The sequence below is a fragment of the Octodon degus genome, unplaced genomic scaffold (genome assembly GCF_000260255.1).
Source record: "Octodon degus isolate 3935 unplaced genomic scaffold, OctDeg1.0 scaffold00004, whole genome shotgun sequence".
NCBI lineage: Eukaryota > Metazoa > Chordata > Mammalia > Rodentia > Octodontidae > Octodon > Octodon degus.
This window is the reverse complement of record NW_004524580.1, coordinates 8,264,105-8,280,013: the sequence shown is the minus strand read 5'-3', so window position 1 is coordinate 8,280,013 and position 15,909 is coordinate 8,264,105. Positions and strand designations below refer to the sequence as shown.

The 15,909-nt window shown below is 37.7% G+C and overlaps 1 protein-coding gene and 1 pseudogene across 2 annotated transcripts in view; both read left to right on the top strand.

Annotated features, from left to right (window-relative positions):
- The window catches only part of Lin7a (lin-7 homolog A, crumbs cell polarity complex component), a 191,864-nt gene that overhangs the window by 126,825 nt on the left and 49,130 nt on the right, over positions 1–15,909 (top strand). Inside the window, exons 1-3 of one of the 2 annotated variants that reach the window (XM_004623759.2) lie at positions 7,248–7,299; positions 7,375–7,451; positions 10,025–10,234. In XM_004623759.2, the coding sequence (XP_004623816.1) occupies positions 10,118–10,234 (117 nt within the window). In that variant the 5' untranslated portion in view covers positions 7,248–7,299; positions 7,375–7,451; positions 10,025–10,117. Of the gene's footprint in view, positions 1–7,227; positions 7,300–7,374; positions 7,452–10,024; positions 10,235–15,909 lie in introns of those variants that run through there. The other variant, XM_004623758.3, reaches the window with a different exon arrangement.
- LOC105742301 overlaps positions 15,070–15,909 on the top strand; it is a 15,682-nt pseudogene continuing 14,842 nt past the window's right edge.

The window sequence follows — 15,909 nt, the reverse complement described above, 5'->3', positions numbered from 1 at the left end:
CTGTTTCCTGTGTGTGTTGTGGGCTGCTTTCTGGTGCCTTGTCGGATTCCATTGCTTGTCTACACCTCCATTAGAGTGCCCATTAACAGCTGAGGGCTACTTGGACTGTGTCCAACTAGATGCAGGTATGTAAAAATGTAGTTAGGAATGGATAAATAGATGTCCCAGTGAATGTGGGTTTTGCTTTATACAAAAGAGTGACCTTGTTTTCTCAACTGGCTGTGCCACTTTATGTGCCCATTTGGCATGCTCACTACCAGTGTGTCCAAGTTCCAGTTGCTCAGCATTCTTGCGCTAGACATTGTCAGTTCTTTGAAACTTACACACTCTAATAATTGTGCATTTGAATCTAATTACAGTTGTTATTTGAACATCTCTAGTGACTGTTGTTTTGTATTTGCTACCCATAAATTTTCTTTGTTGACATGCTTGTTCAAGTACTTCATCTACTTTAATATTGTTTCTTATTATTGGCTTTTAAGAGTTCTTTAGAGAGTCTTGATGTCAAGCTTTTATCACTTGCACACGTTTGTTTTGCAAGTATTTTTACCCAGTTGACCTATCTTTCCATTTTCTTAGTGGTTTCAAAGAGTTAGCTTCTGCTTTTGCTTAAAACTATGACTTTGGTCTATCCACTCAGTTTCTTGTCCCAATTACTTACAAATCTGTACTAATTTTTAGTGAACAAAATTACACCTTACAACATTGGAAGAAGTAAGAGTCTAAAGATAGCATAGTACTAAGTGAAGTTTACCTGAAAAATATAGCAATGAGGAATATTTTTGGCTTAACATAGCAGAAGATTGAACTTCACTGGCTTAAGCAAATGAACAATTTTCTTCATTAAAGTGGGAAAGACAGGCCCAGGGAGATAGCTCAGTGGAATAAGAGTTTCCCTGGGGACAGGGAGCTAAGTGCTTGCACAAGGTCCTGAGTTCAATCCCTGATACCACCAAAAATAAAAATAAAATTAAAAAAAAAAAGAGCTTGTCTGGCAAGTGTAAGGTCCTGAGTTTAATCCCTGCTATCACACAAAAAAAAGGAAAGACATTTATTTGCCTAGGTTCAGGACCCCCAAATAATCAAATTTGATAGCTATCCACTTTCGTGTCCATCTTCTAGAAGTTTGGGGCTCTAGCTGTAGTTGGTTATATGCACATTTAGGACAAGGAGTAGAAGATGGGAAAGACAACACAGCACCAATGAAACATCCTCTCTCCAGAAGCTTCTCTCCAGCTGTAGTTGAGCTCTTCTTAGGGAGAACCGCGTCCTGTGCCTGGACAGATGAGATGGGCATTGTGCGAGATGATCCCACCTAGCATCCACCTCACATAAAAATTATTTTTAATCCTTTATTTATTTACTTAGTACAGAGTCTCTCTATGCAGCTCAGATTCATAGTGGTCCTCCTGTCTCAGCCTCCCCAGCACTGGGATTACAGGCGTGCACCACCATGCCCAGTTTTGGCAGCCAGCATGACACACCCTGAGTTCTGGGGCCAGCATGGCATATAATACCGGGGATCCAATCCAGGTCCTTGAGCTTTCCAGGCAGGTGCTTAGACCACTGAGCTATCTCCCCAGCCCTCACATAAGAATTTTGAAGTAATATCAAAATACTATTCTGTAAAAGAACAATCAAAATTTAGTTTTAAATTCAAAAAAAATCTTTTGAATTCACTGCTATCTGAGCATCAATATTCTAATGGCTTCCTCCCAGTGCTAGTGTTAAATGCTCATGGAATAATAATAGTAGAAATAATAACTACTATAATAAGAGAATAATGAGAATAATGGGTTAGGCTTATGAAACCACATACTTTATCTTCTTTGGCTGACTCTTTGATAGGATTTTATGTAATAGAAAATTAAGTTACGCAGATGGTAGATTGCTTAAATTCTCTGATAGGAAACAGATCCAAGATGAGACTCACAAAATAGCTTTGCCATTGCCTTCCTTCTTCTCTAAAGCAATCAGAATTTTCAAGATCAAGAATATTGTGCATTAGAAGGTTTATATTGTGATATTCTCTGGCTTTGATATAAATGGAAACTCAAAAGCCAAAATCCTTCTCCTACAATTTTAGCTGTTTAGCTTAACTATTGCTAAATAGGAATGCTGTTTTAAACTTGGCACATACACCAAAGTCAACATAAAGCTTTTACTTCAGTTTTACTTGTTGTTCTCTCAGTGATAACATTTCCATCCATAAAAAGTAATCTATTTGCTTTTTACTATAAAGAAAAATAAAATGTAAGTCATCCATAAAAAATTAAAATTGCCACTTTATATTAAAACTTAATGTTCTTTGAAAGTTTTAGAAACAGCACTGTTTTTCCTCTCATAATTCAGCCCAGATGTTTTACACATAGCCTAGAATAACTCCAAAATATATATGAGCAGGACAAATGAATGAACTTTCTGAACCAACTCACCCCATCTCCATTGCTTTATTCAACTGATCTATCTTTGTAAAGTTTCTTTAGCTTGGAATAAATTCTAAATATGCAAAATGCAATTGAATCTGTGAAATTAGTTAAAGGATAGGAAACTGATGTTGTGGAAATAAAAGACGAAACCCTGTACTGAAGCCCATGACTTGACTTGGACTGAAAATTGAGCCCAGCCTGCCCAATGGATGGTCTAGGAATGCTCTTGCTGAAGTTAGAGATGTGGTACCCAAAAGATTTAGGGGCCTCCAAGCCCCACTGCCACTCATAGAAGCTTATCTAACCATTTCTTCTTTTCTGTTTAAGAACTCTCTCCAGGTATCTGATAAAATGCTTTTGCTTTCCGTGGTAACTTTCTTCAAATTTTGTATCTGTCCTTGAAAATTATGATTGACAGGGATACATTCTGTCTCTTAGGAAATGAAAGAACAAAGAAGTCATAAGGTGACACAAATAGTGGAACAAAATGAATATCTTCAGACTTTACCCTGACTGTGTAACCAGATTATGACTCCTGTCATCTCACATCATTCATAGGAAGAAAAGATTTATAACAACATGGGATTTATGTCACATAATCTTGGTTCGCTATTATCATAAAAGGAGTTAAAATACTATTTCACTCCCATTTGGAGTAAAAAAAAATCTGATGGCTTCAGAATTGTATTTGTTACCACTATATCTGCACACACAAACACATAATAGACTTCCTAGAGTTTTTAAACACTACTACTCAAAATGTAAAGCCATACTTAGTACATTTGTCAGGCTCTTTTATATATATCGCCAACATATTCATATTCTGTTCTATTAATATAAGGAACAATTTTGGAGGCATCTAGGTATGACTTTATGTACCAGTTCGGCAATTAATCTGTTACATAGTCATGAGCATGCTAGCACCTCCGTGGTTCACTTAATACTCTAGTTTCTCTTCGGATCATATAAATCTTTCACCTTTTTTTGTGAATAGGGAGTCCGAATGATGTGTTTTGAGAAGGAAATGAGCCTGTGGATATAAAGCACTTACTTCTTTGGCCCAAATTCTTGTTAAATGTACACCAGAAACAAGATACTTTCATCCAAAAATTATTTAATGAACATTTATGAGAATTCTTGGTGCTATACAAGTGTGCCTTACTAAGTATGTCATATAAAAAAGAAAAGATAGAGCTTGGTTCCCCAGATCATATTTTCTCAGTGTCAGTGCTACTGAAGTTTTTCGGCTAAATCTTTGGTGGGGGAGAGTTCCCTGTGTGTGTAGAGCGGCCCCCAGTCAGCTCTGTGTCAGAAGCCCCAGGGCATCATTCGCCTTCCTCCTGATTTGTGACAACCAAAAAGGCCACACACACTGCCAAAAAACTCTTCTAGAGATAATCTGTATCTCTCCTGTTGAGCACTTCAACCTTTGATGATTTTTTTTGTAAAGAATATTCATAGATTGCTAGTCCTAGGAGATTCTCTGCAAATGATCTCATAGGAAAATGAGATGAGGAAAATTTAAAAATAATGATAGGACCGGCCTGATAGCTCAGCAGACTCTAAAGTGCCTGCTTAGGCAGAGCACAGCAGCTAGCCAAGATTTGATCCCCCACCACCGAATGCTGCACCAGCCCCATCTGTGTGCTGGTCACGCTGAGACAGCAACTGAGACTGGGCATGGTAGCACACCCATAATCCCAGCACTTGGGAGGCTGAAAGCAGGAGAATCACTACGAGTCTGATTACGTAGACCTTGTAGTTCCTGTCTTAAATACAAAAAAAGACAAAAAATAGTAATGGCTAATTTTTGGTTAGCTGAATACATAGGGCAGCCTGTTCTGATTCAGTCCTAATGAATGGCTTAAAATTAATTCTGATTTTTATGAAAAGATTTCTCGAGTAGAAAAAGTAAGCTCCCAAGAAATCAAGTACTTGCCTGACTGCTGACTGGTATCCTACAATGAGATGAGAAAGTGCTGCAACTAACTAGTTTCCAAAACATCTCTCTAGCCTGTGCAATTATTAGACAGTACTGCCCTTGTATACCCTACTTTATAAAAATAAAATTGGAATAAAATGAAATTGAAAAAAATCCAATTGGAATATTAAGGATAATTATTCTTAATTGGTGCAATTCATTAGGTATTTACTTTATCTCCAGGATTTACAAAATCATCTTGTGTCTCAATCAATTGACAGTAACCTCCTAACTATTTGCTAGATGATTACTCTCATAAACATCTTTGAACACAAGCATAGAAACCACTATCCATAGAACCATTAGCACAATAACAGCAGGCAAATTCAGATGCTTAGGGACTGAGGAAGGGGAGAGGGCTCTGCTAAAGGAAAGCCGAAAGCACTACAAAGCAGATAGAATGTTTGAAGTAGAAGTTTGGTCTACACATTAAACTTGGGAAAAGAATTGTCTGCTGTGTGGAAAGGCATTCTCAACAGCATGAGAAGGATGTACAAGGGTGATATGTTTGGAGTCAAGGCAGGTGGGAGGAAAATAGAAGGCAGGGTTTTGCGGTATTATAATTGGTTTGACTCCTGTGGGTGTTTAACTTTGTGAATTTAACTTGACTGTAAGGGCAGGAGAGGACAGTAATGGTTGACTAGGTACTTGGCAGAGAGATTTGAGGTGAGTAGTATTTGGTGGTTGAGAGACCTACTTGATACCAAGTGAGTCTTTCTGCAAGAGATGATACCTTGAGGTAGAACAGAGGATCGGATATGAGAGCTTTCATTAACAAGAGAAGCAGGATAAGGCATAGCTTCCTCTTCATGGGCTATTAGAGCAAATAAATAAAGTTGTTTATGGAAGAGCAACCTCTGCAAAACAAAATAATGCACCTTCCAGGGAATAATATAGCAGGGAATAATATAACCTTCTGGTAACCTAGAGAATTTTAAGTACCTCGTTGCAGATGCCGTATTTGATCTCAACAACTGTTCTCATCTCCATTCAGACTTTCCATAGAAATTGACCACCCCAGAGTTGCTTAATGAAGGTGCAGAGCTCCAAGGTAGATTCTCAATTACAGTCCTTAAATTTTAGTCCACGCCACGTTGTCTGTTTCCTTCTAATCAGATCACCAGGGGAACATGACTCAGAGAGCCAGCCACATGAATTTGGAGACAATGAGCCAGTCAAATATGTTAGGACGACGTTATGCCTGGATGCTAAAGAAGCAGTTGTTTCACTGGTGAATCAATCAGATTTGGGAGTCCCTGTCATGACCTCTGGCTTAAACATTTGAGATAAGAGTAATTGAAAGAGCAAAAATACCTATTTAAATCTTAATAGCAGTTTCCCTATTTTATTCCTTATTAAAATAGCTAATGAGTCACCCTCAGATAAATACTTCAGCATAATACCAAGTAGGTTTTTACCTCTATGCGTTATTCAATAGATTCTTACAACCTTACTACTCAAATTCAAAATGACCATATAATAGAGCATACTTAACCTTTTTCTATTTTTTCCAAATATTTTCTTCAGATTATACTTTTAAAAATCATTCAAGGCAGTGGAGCTATGTCAGCAGTCTAAGCACCTGCCTGGCAAACATAAGGACCCAGGTTCAATCCCTTGCATCACATGCAGTGCCAGTGCCGCCCTGGGCACACCAAGGTGGTCACCAAGACCTGTCATGGTGTCACAAGCCTGTAATCCCAGCGCTGAGGAGGCTGAAAACAGGAGGATCACTAAAAGTCTAAGCTGTGTAGTGAGAGCCTGTGCCAAATACATAAAATTGAAAGAAATCATTCTCAATACTTAGTTTAAGATGTATATTGCATTTTAAAACTGGTATAGATTTTATATTTCCATCCCCAGAAGTTTTGAAGAAAATATTTTATCTACCATGTTTCAATAAGATTTATTCTTGCATCAAAAATAAAAATTATTAATAATATCTGATATTTAAAAACTATTAGATTCGAGATGCCTTTGAAGTGCTATATCAAATAAAAATGATCCCATTAATTATTCTTCAGCCATTTTTCATGTGGGCAGAAAGTGGGGCAGTACAGTAGAACAAGACTTCATAGTTCCTGAATTATACTATAATGTTCAAATGTAAGTCTGTGTTGTGTTCAACCAGCAAAACCTGTGTGCTTTCTATACTTTCCCTCAGAGTCTAGATTTTATCACTATTTCATCTAAATTTTAACATAAATCCATAGCTGACGTACTGCCCTGTGTTACTAGTTCAATGAATCTCTTCCTTTTCTTTCCTGTGCTCAGGAATGCTGTTTTAATCTCTAAGCTTAAGTGGTTCATTGACTATCTTACCTGCTCCAAAATAGATCTGCAGAGTAGGTGGTTATAAAAATAAAAATTTATGAATGTGTATCATTAACAGTAATGTACCTTTCAAAATGCTGGCAGTTTGGGCCAAAGATAAGATATTTTAATCCCAGACTCATAGAATATTAGCATAGAACACTAGTTTTAAAGTATTTGAGGATTCAATATATTACTATGTATGTAACTGACTTTATATATTGCTACAGCAATATATAATGATAATAATGTTTACTCATGAAATGGTTTTTATAAAACCAAATATAAAGAGTCTTTATATGTAACAAATATAGGCAGATAAATTAAAAGCTAATGAATAAATGCCTTCCATACCCCAATTCGGCTCCAAGTGAGTAGGATATTAACTCAGACCTGTTTCACTTGTGATAGGGAACTCCTGTCTCCCAATGAAAACTGTCTACGGTGCAAGCATTAATATTTTTAATATTAATATTCTAACCCATTTTTATGTAAACATTTTAGGTATATCAATATATGCATGAAACGATAACAGTTAATGGCTGTCCCGAATTCCGTGCAAGGGCCACAGCAAAGGTAAGGCTTGCATAACTTTAAAGAAGTCCTTGACCCTGGTGACCCTGTAATTGACTGTGCGCGTGTGTGTTGCAGGTATTCTCGTGTGTACACTGTAAGAGAATTTAGACATCAGTGGCAGCCCAGAGTCTAGAACCATTACTACTTCCCAGGTAAAAAATCCTAATGGAAAATTGAACGTTTCTGCTGCTTCTGTAGCTTAAGAAAGGAGAATGATCTCATTAAAAATCACTAAACGTCCATTTGGCACAAGCAAATCTACTGGCTCATTTTATAAGTACTCTATGGTTTTCTAACACATTTCTCTGATCCAAAAGAACCCTTGTCCTACTTGGTGTGTGGTTTCTTTGCACAGGCCTGCAGACTTGATGTGAGTCAGACGTGAGCTCAGCTAAACCCACTAATCTACATTCATTGTGTTTAGTTTAGAGTTTAGCATTGAGTGACTTTCTAAGGAATGAGCCATTGACCTACAAGGAAGGCTTGTTACCTTCCGTGGTAGGGAGCGCTCTTCCTCTTTAACAACTCAAATCTAGACAGGACAGAGACACTACTAATGAAAATGATACAGCAAGGGCCGGCCAGATGGCTCAGAGGACTAAAGTGCCTGCTTAGGCAGCAAGCAGTGGCTGGGGTTCAATCCCCAGCTTGCCATGCCAGCCCTGCCCCCAGGGCACACTGAGAGGGGGATTGAGACTGGGCATGGTGGCACTTGTCTGTAATCCTAGCGCTTGGGAGGGTGAAAACAGGAGAATCACTACAAGTCCAATCTACGTAGTGAGACCCTGTAGACCCTGTACTAAATACAAAAAAGAAAAAAGAAAATGATACAGCAAGAGGATCATGACATTTTTTGGAAAATAGTCCATTAGAGGAAAAAAAAAATGGAGTTTTCATCTAAACTTCTTGATGCAGTTCATATTCAAGAAACTTAGAAATATTATAATAGAACCTAACTTGGCTTTAAGAGCTTTTATTTTTCTAATAATATGTAAGAGAAAAGAACCAGTGAAAACAATCAGAATTTTACATTTAATTATTTTGTGTTATATCACCTGTTGTTTGATTTTTTGCTTTGATTCTTTTTTTTTTTTTTTAGTTTTTCTTTCTGTAACTGAGCAGTATAGATTCATTTTATTTATTTTTTGACCCAGGCAGAAAGAGTATTATTAGCATCACATCACGCTTTGCTTGTACTGAAGTTGGACACACTCAGAAAAATGATCCCTACATGGTTTAATTAAGGGGAAAGTGAATTGTGTAGTGTTTTACCATTCTCATTTCTTATTCATGTAGAACAGCAGGATAGCAGCATAATGTTGCAACAGCACAATATTTTCTGGTCCTTTCTGGGCTGTCTGCATTGCATCCACGTCAGCCATTAAGACTTCTGCATGATGACCAGGTTTGCATGAGCCGGTGCATGCAGCTAAAGACGAGCCATCATCTCCATACCATCCACTGTCCGTCACTAAACGCAGGCAGTAGCGTAATGCTCAATTGATGTGATACTGCTGTGTGTGGAACAAGAATGTATCGTTGTTGGGAATCAATGTTTTCACGGTGTTGAGTAAATGACTTTATAGTGGGCATCTGATCAAATGTGGTGAAGGCAGACTATGGGAAGTAGAAAATGAGAAGCAGGCAGGCCGTCTTTTCTTGAGTAGAAACTACAGAAATGCTATTTTTTTCTGGGGTGGGTGGGGACAAATGGTAAGTTGTTTTCTTGTGCTTGTTTAAAGGGATTTACATGAATTTTGAAATAAAGTTATGTCCATATTTAGTGATATTTTTAAACTTAGTTATAAAGCTATGGACTGTTCATTTTGCGTATGTCACTATAGGAGTTTAAATGCTAAAGTAGAATGTAGGAGAGAAAAAAAAATACTATGCCAGATAAAAAGTTTCACAAAATAATATAGAATGTTGATATGAAATAGTAATCTCTTTGAATCTATTGTTTCCTTTCAATTTTTGTTTTAGGTTAGAAATCCTGGATTTTCTTAAAGGCCTTAATTTACGCAATCTGTCTGTCAATAGGAAGATTAAATATGTGTTCTCAGGAATACACACCCGAGTGCTCTTCCGTTTGTTGCTGATGAACATTTGTGTGCAATCACTAAGTTAGACTGTGTGTTGCAAAGAGAAAAATCCAAAATAAAATCTGGCCTTAGGCTCCCCTTTAGTCAACATATGATGTATAAGATAATTATAGTCCTAGGTGATATATATATATATATATATATATATATATATATATCCGAACTATCTGGAGGCCAGAAAGAGAATTTGCACCTAAGTGAGATGACTGTCAGAGAATTCTATGTGCAATGATTTTGCGTAGGGAATGAAAGCCAGAAATAGCCCTACTCCCAGGCATGCTGAGAAGGCAACTGAGACCAAGCGTGGTGGCGCGCACCTATCATCCCAGCACTTGGGAGGCTGAAAACAGGAGGATCACTACAAGTCCAGTCTGTGTAGTGAGACCCTGTAGACCCTGTACTACATACATAATGATTAAAAAAAAAAGCCAGAAATAACTGGGTGGGGCTTTGCAGAAAGGAATTATTGATGGCATCTAAATACAGTCAGGCTCCTGCCTTTGTGTTCTTTGTTCTACAGGATGTTCTAGAAGTGTAAGAAGCTGCTTCCGCTGCCTCCTGCAAAGCATGTGATTGGCCATATTTCTCTCATTTTATTACCAAAAGACCATCTTTTCTTTCAGGCAACAGTTGCAGCTTTTGCAGCTAGTGAAGGCCACTCCCACCCTCGTGTAGTTGAGCTGCCAAAAACCGATGAAGGCCTTGGTTTTAACGTGATGGGAGGAAAAGAGCAAAACTCCCCAATTTATATCTCTCGCATCATTCCTGGAGGGGTGGCAGAAAGACACGGAGGACTCAAAAGAGGAGACCAGCTGCTCTCCGTGAATGGAGTGGTACGTTCCTGAAATAACCCCATATTTTCTCCCCCAGCCCAACCCTCCTCTCTGCCCCGCTGCTATTCCTGAACTCAATGTTGAAATCCTGTAACAGACCATAATTTTATATCCAACTAGCTTCTTGAGTTTGATGGATACTGAATCTATAAAAGCATGAATTTTATATTTTTATGCTTCATTTCATCTTGGGCAGGTAGGATAGATACCAGCTAGCTGGAAAACCGTCCAAGAAATTTTGCCAACATAGAGAATTACCCTTCCCTCTAATACTGTAAATGAATTAAAGTTTGGAGAGCACACTGATTTCAAGTTGCTAGAAGCAAAGGCACACATTTTTAAGGTAAAAGTCTTTGTAGTGTGTGTGCCTTTCATCTTAACTGAAAAGGAAGAATAATTGTAACATTTATATATAATAATAACACAAGAGCAAAGAAAATGCACTCATGATTTTAAACCTTATTTATTTAATTTTTAGCATATTTACAGCCATAATGAAAATGGCTTTTCTTCTACAAAGTTTGATTACTTTTCCTATTTATTACATATCACAGTTTTCAAATGACATTGAAGTAATTAAAATATATAGCATTTTAAAGTAAAAATAGGAGTGTACATTTTTTTCAGTTGGATGCCATTGCTTGTATATGTGTAGAGGTAAAGATAAACTCCTAAATAAACTCATGTCCAGTAGAATAAGTATCTCTTCATAACTTCCACAGACATAAATATCCAAAGAACATAAATTTCAGAAATAGAAACAGACATATATTAATGTTCACCTAATCAGTAACCTAGGATCTTTTCTAAGGACCTAAAATTTGCTGTGTGTGTGGAGATGAGTGCCTGTCATCTCAGCATTCTGGAGGCAGAGGCAGGAGGATTACCATGAGTTTGAGGCCAGCTGATCAAGGCTACCATGAACTACATAGTGACAGCTTGTCTCAAAAGGGAAGAAAAGGAGAGACAAAGAGACAGACAGAGAGAGGGGAAAGGAGAAATAGAGGGAAGGAGGGATGCAGGAGAGAGAGAGAGAGAGAGAGAGAGAGAGAGAGAGAGAGAGAGAGAGAGAGAGAGAACCTAAAATAGTATGTACAATAGATTTGGGTTCTCTGTAACTATATTGATTTAAGTGTAGAATATGATACCTAGAATAATACGCATTTGGAATGTAATATTTAATTTGTGATTGGGGAGTATAAGTCTTCTGCATTTACATCTTGAATTTTGTTAATTTATTTTTATTTTTAGTGTGAAAAATAGCTTTATACTACTCAAAACTTTTCATTTAATGGTGCAGTTCTCTAATGAACATCAAATTATAGGTTCATGAATATTTTACATTCGGCATTCCAACTCTGAAGTAACCATTGTATTTACTTTTTTTTTTCCATGTGGCAATGCTGGCACAGTAAGATTTTCTGTTGGTCTTTCAACAACTATTATTTTTTCAAGGAATGTTTTAACTGAACTTTCTGGTAGAGGGCTCTGGACCAATGTCCCACAAATATGACGCACAGTCATTATGCCTCAGTACATAAATTTAGTTTGCTGAATATATTGGGTATAGGCTTTAAAATGGTATAAGCTTAAAAGCAGCAGTATGCAAAAGAAACAGAGGATAGAAAAATTGATTAAAAGTAATTCTAATTGTAAAAATGAGACAATAAATGTACAGACATCAATTTAATAGGTAATTGAGTTTGAACTATGGTCAAACGAGTAGAGAACCTCTGGTTGACCCACACGTTTGCAGAGTACACAGCTGTAGGCATTTCATAGCCGTTCATCCACTCCAGGCCAGGCCCTTGTAAGGAAGGGGCAGGGGAGGACTCAAGGAATCTAAAATCAGGCAGACCAAGTTCTACCCTTCAGTATCCATGAGGTTCTGGATTAATATCTCCTCCAACTTGGTTTCCTCTAGGAAAAGAGAACTAATAGCTGATATGTAAGGGCACTGATGAAAATTGTGGAGAGGCAAAGTGGCTGTTGAGAATCATCCTGTGGTCATCCAGCATATGCTGCGCTGATAGGGCAGGGCAGCTAATGAAGAAGGTTGAAGGCATAACGTTAGCAGCCCCTGTGATAATGTATTAGCCACTTCCATACAAAATACAGTATGCATACAGCAAATTCTACTACACATAGATGTATATTATTGCAAACTTTCATGAGAAAGAAGGTAATAATCAGCTTGACTGTAAAACTGATAAAATCCCAGTTCTCTCTCCATTCCTGTGTTTCAGTGCTAGGCTGGAAAAAAATACGCACTTGAGTCAGATTTGTTTCAAGGTCAGGATTTTATTTTTTTTATGTTCAGTGTCAAACAACCAGAAATCCTACTAAAAGAACAGTTGGAAGTAGGATGGTGTAGTGATCAAACTCTGATGTCACCCCCCACATTAATCCTGTGGTTAAAAAAAAGTAGCTAATACCTCCAAAACATTTTAATATCACACGTATGTTTAAAACCTATAATTTTACCATGTAAGTTCCCCTTGTAACATATTGTGCTAGTTAGTAGGTCATTAATTTCACCAAAAAAAATCAACTTCTGATGTATTTTCCTAATAAGCAAAGCATTGTTTATTCATTGAAATAACTATAACAAGTGCTATTTTAGCAATAATGGTAGAGTGCTGCTTTTCTGATATAATGCTGACTGAGCACTCTGAAAGTTTATCGGGTTTCTAAAGTTATAGCTTATGGACCAGCCAAATAGCTCAGAGGATTAAAGCTCCTGTCAGCAGGTGCAGGGGCTGGGGTTTCGATCCCAGGGCATGCCCAGCACGGCTCCATCCCTGCAGCACACTGAGATGGCAATTGAGACTGGGTGTGGTGGCACATGCCTGTAATCCTAGCTCTTGGGAGGCTGTAAACAGGTGGATCACTATGAGTCTGATCTAGTAGTGAGACCCTGAACACCCTGTAGGTCCTTCCCTAAAATATAATCAATCAATAAATCAATAAATCAATAAATAAATAAAGTTACAGCTTAAAACATTGCACCTTCATTTAACGAAAGCATATATCACAATCTACTTATTTAAAGATAGCTTAAAAATAAGTTAGATACATTTTAACAGTGCCTAATTATTATGCATTCATTAAAAATAGTTTTGTGAAATGAGAGAAGTTGTGATCCAGTAACTTCCATACAGATGTACAAATAGTCTTGTTTAGTTCTAGATGTTTGGATTTTTAATGTCAAATTCAGAGATCTTTTCCATCGAAATAATTCTTGGCAGGTGGTAGTATTTAATGAAAAACACACTTTAAAGGCCAGCCATATAGTTCAGCAGACTAAAGTGCCTGCTTAGGCAGAGTGCAGGGACCGGGGTTCCATCCCTGGCATGCCATGCCAGCCCTGCCCCTGGGGTGTTCTGAGACAGCGATTGAGACTGGGCGTGGTGGCATAATCCCAGTGCTTGGTGGCTGAAAACAGAATCACTGAGTCCGATCTACGTAGTGAGACCCTGTAGACTCTGTAGATCCTGTACTAAATACATAAATTTTTTTTAATTTAAAAATATTTGGCTCTGTAATGAAAGAAGAAAAAAAAAAGGTAACAAATGAGCAAATGATTTCTGCCTTGACAAAAAAAGTACCATTTAGGGAGATTAATATGAAAAAATTTTAGACTATGTCCTTCTCAGTTGAGAACAAAGTTGGAAAGGAAATGATTTGGAGAACTGAAGAAAATCTTATTTTAAAATCTTATTTTGAAATCTTATGAGGATAATTTCCAAGTCTCCGACTTTAAAAATAAAATAATTGTCCATGGACCTTTGACGATCTGAAGAGACATCGAATTGATGTCGTCAGTTACGTTTACGTCTTAGATGCACTGAGGGGGAATGTGTCTTGATGTCAGGCAAAATAATAACATTTTAATACAGAACTGTTAAAATAGAAAGTTAAACAATAAAATAGAATGAAAAGGGGGAAATCAATAAACAGAAGTAAAGAATAGATGCAAGAATTGAGAAATTGATTTTCCCCCTAAATTTTAGGTCAAGGCAGACAGGAACTCAAATCAGTTCAACTATCATTGGGAGCTTTTTTCCTCCTATTCCTGGGCTCCAAAATAAATTCCCCAAGGGATTTTTACAAATAAACATTGAGTCACCTAATACAACTTTGTAGAAAATATAGGGGTCTTCTACATATTTTAGGGCTCCTTTTGTCAACCTGCCACAAATCTTACACCCAAATGCTGAATTAAAATTGAACATTAATAGGTCAAATTGTTATAGTTAGAATTTATAGCTTTCTAATGGTCTCCCTTTCACCTTTTTATGCCCAAGTGGTTCCTCAGAAAGTTTGAGAAAAATAATTAAGGACTGTTTATTAAGATTGCAGCCAATGTGGGGGGAAAAGGAACAGCAAATATAGTGATGGAGTCAAGCTATCAAAAAACTCAGTAGAGTGATACAGTGGACCTAATAAGTATCTGCATGAAGTCCTGCTCCAATACCCAGAAAACTAGCTATATATGTGTAGTAGCAAAGAAAGATTTTTTGAATACCAAAGCTTGAAAACAAATCTTGGGGATATCAGTTCAGTCCAAGAGTAATATAAGGCACATGGATGGGGGTAGAGGCAACAAAACATGCTGCTGTGGTTGGAGGGATCCTCGTGTAATTAAGTCCTACGGTGCAAGGGAAGAGGTTGGTCCAGCTCTTGAGTGCGCTGTTTAGCCATCACCCAACGGTATTCTGATCCAATAAACATCCAAGAAAGAGCAACTTCTGTATGTGAGAAACATGTGAAAGAAAAACTTGAATTATTGATTGTAGAAAAGTGACTGTTTAAGGCAACAATCTTCTTCAAAAATGACTGTCTTTATTCCTCGCTGGTTCAAGCCACCTGAGGTGAGACTAAGACCAGCGGATGAAGATCACAGGAAAGGGGGAAGCTTTAGCCTATGATGGATGGTAAAGAGCTTTGAAACATGGAGTGGTATCTAGGTAAAGGCTGAATCAGAAGGCAATGTGTGTCCATCATCTGAAATTTTCATCTGAGATTAAAAGGCTGCCTGAAATGTCTTCCACAGTACACGTACTGTGTACAGGTGGGCCCCACAGTTCCTTCTAACTCTGTGGTTCTGTGGTTTTTATGCTTCAAATGGAATTTTGCTAAAAGCACTGAACTTCCCGCCCCCTCGACCTTATACTGAGATGGGAAAGCAGTTCTACATACTTACTGTCTTTGCACCCTATTCATAAGACATTTTTCTTGAATGGAAAGAGTAAGAATCTGATACAGTATGCTTTTTTTTTTTAATGGAATTTGGTTGTTGCAGGGTCTCACTATGCAGGTCATACTTGTGGTGATCCTTCTGCTACCAGCCTCCTCAGTGCTAGGATTACACTATGTGCTACCACACCTGGATTCTGTGGCTGATTCAGCCCGCCCTGGGTCTGGGACTGCCTCAGTATGTGGTGCCGGGGATAGAACCAGGGTTCCTGTGCTTTGCCTAAGCTTGCCTAAGCAGGGGCTTTAGTCCTTTGAGGTATCTCACTGGTGTTACAATATACTTTTTAAAGTATATTTATTATTGTACAACTTATTAACAGCATTTACACATCATATTCTTCCTCCACTTGTTGCTCAAAATAATTCCTCCTTCTTTCCAAACCAAAGGACAGAGGGAGAGGGAGAGGGAGAGGGAG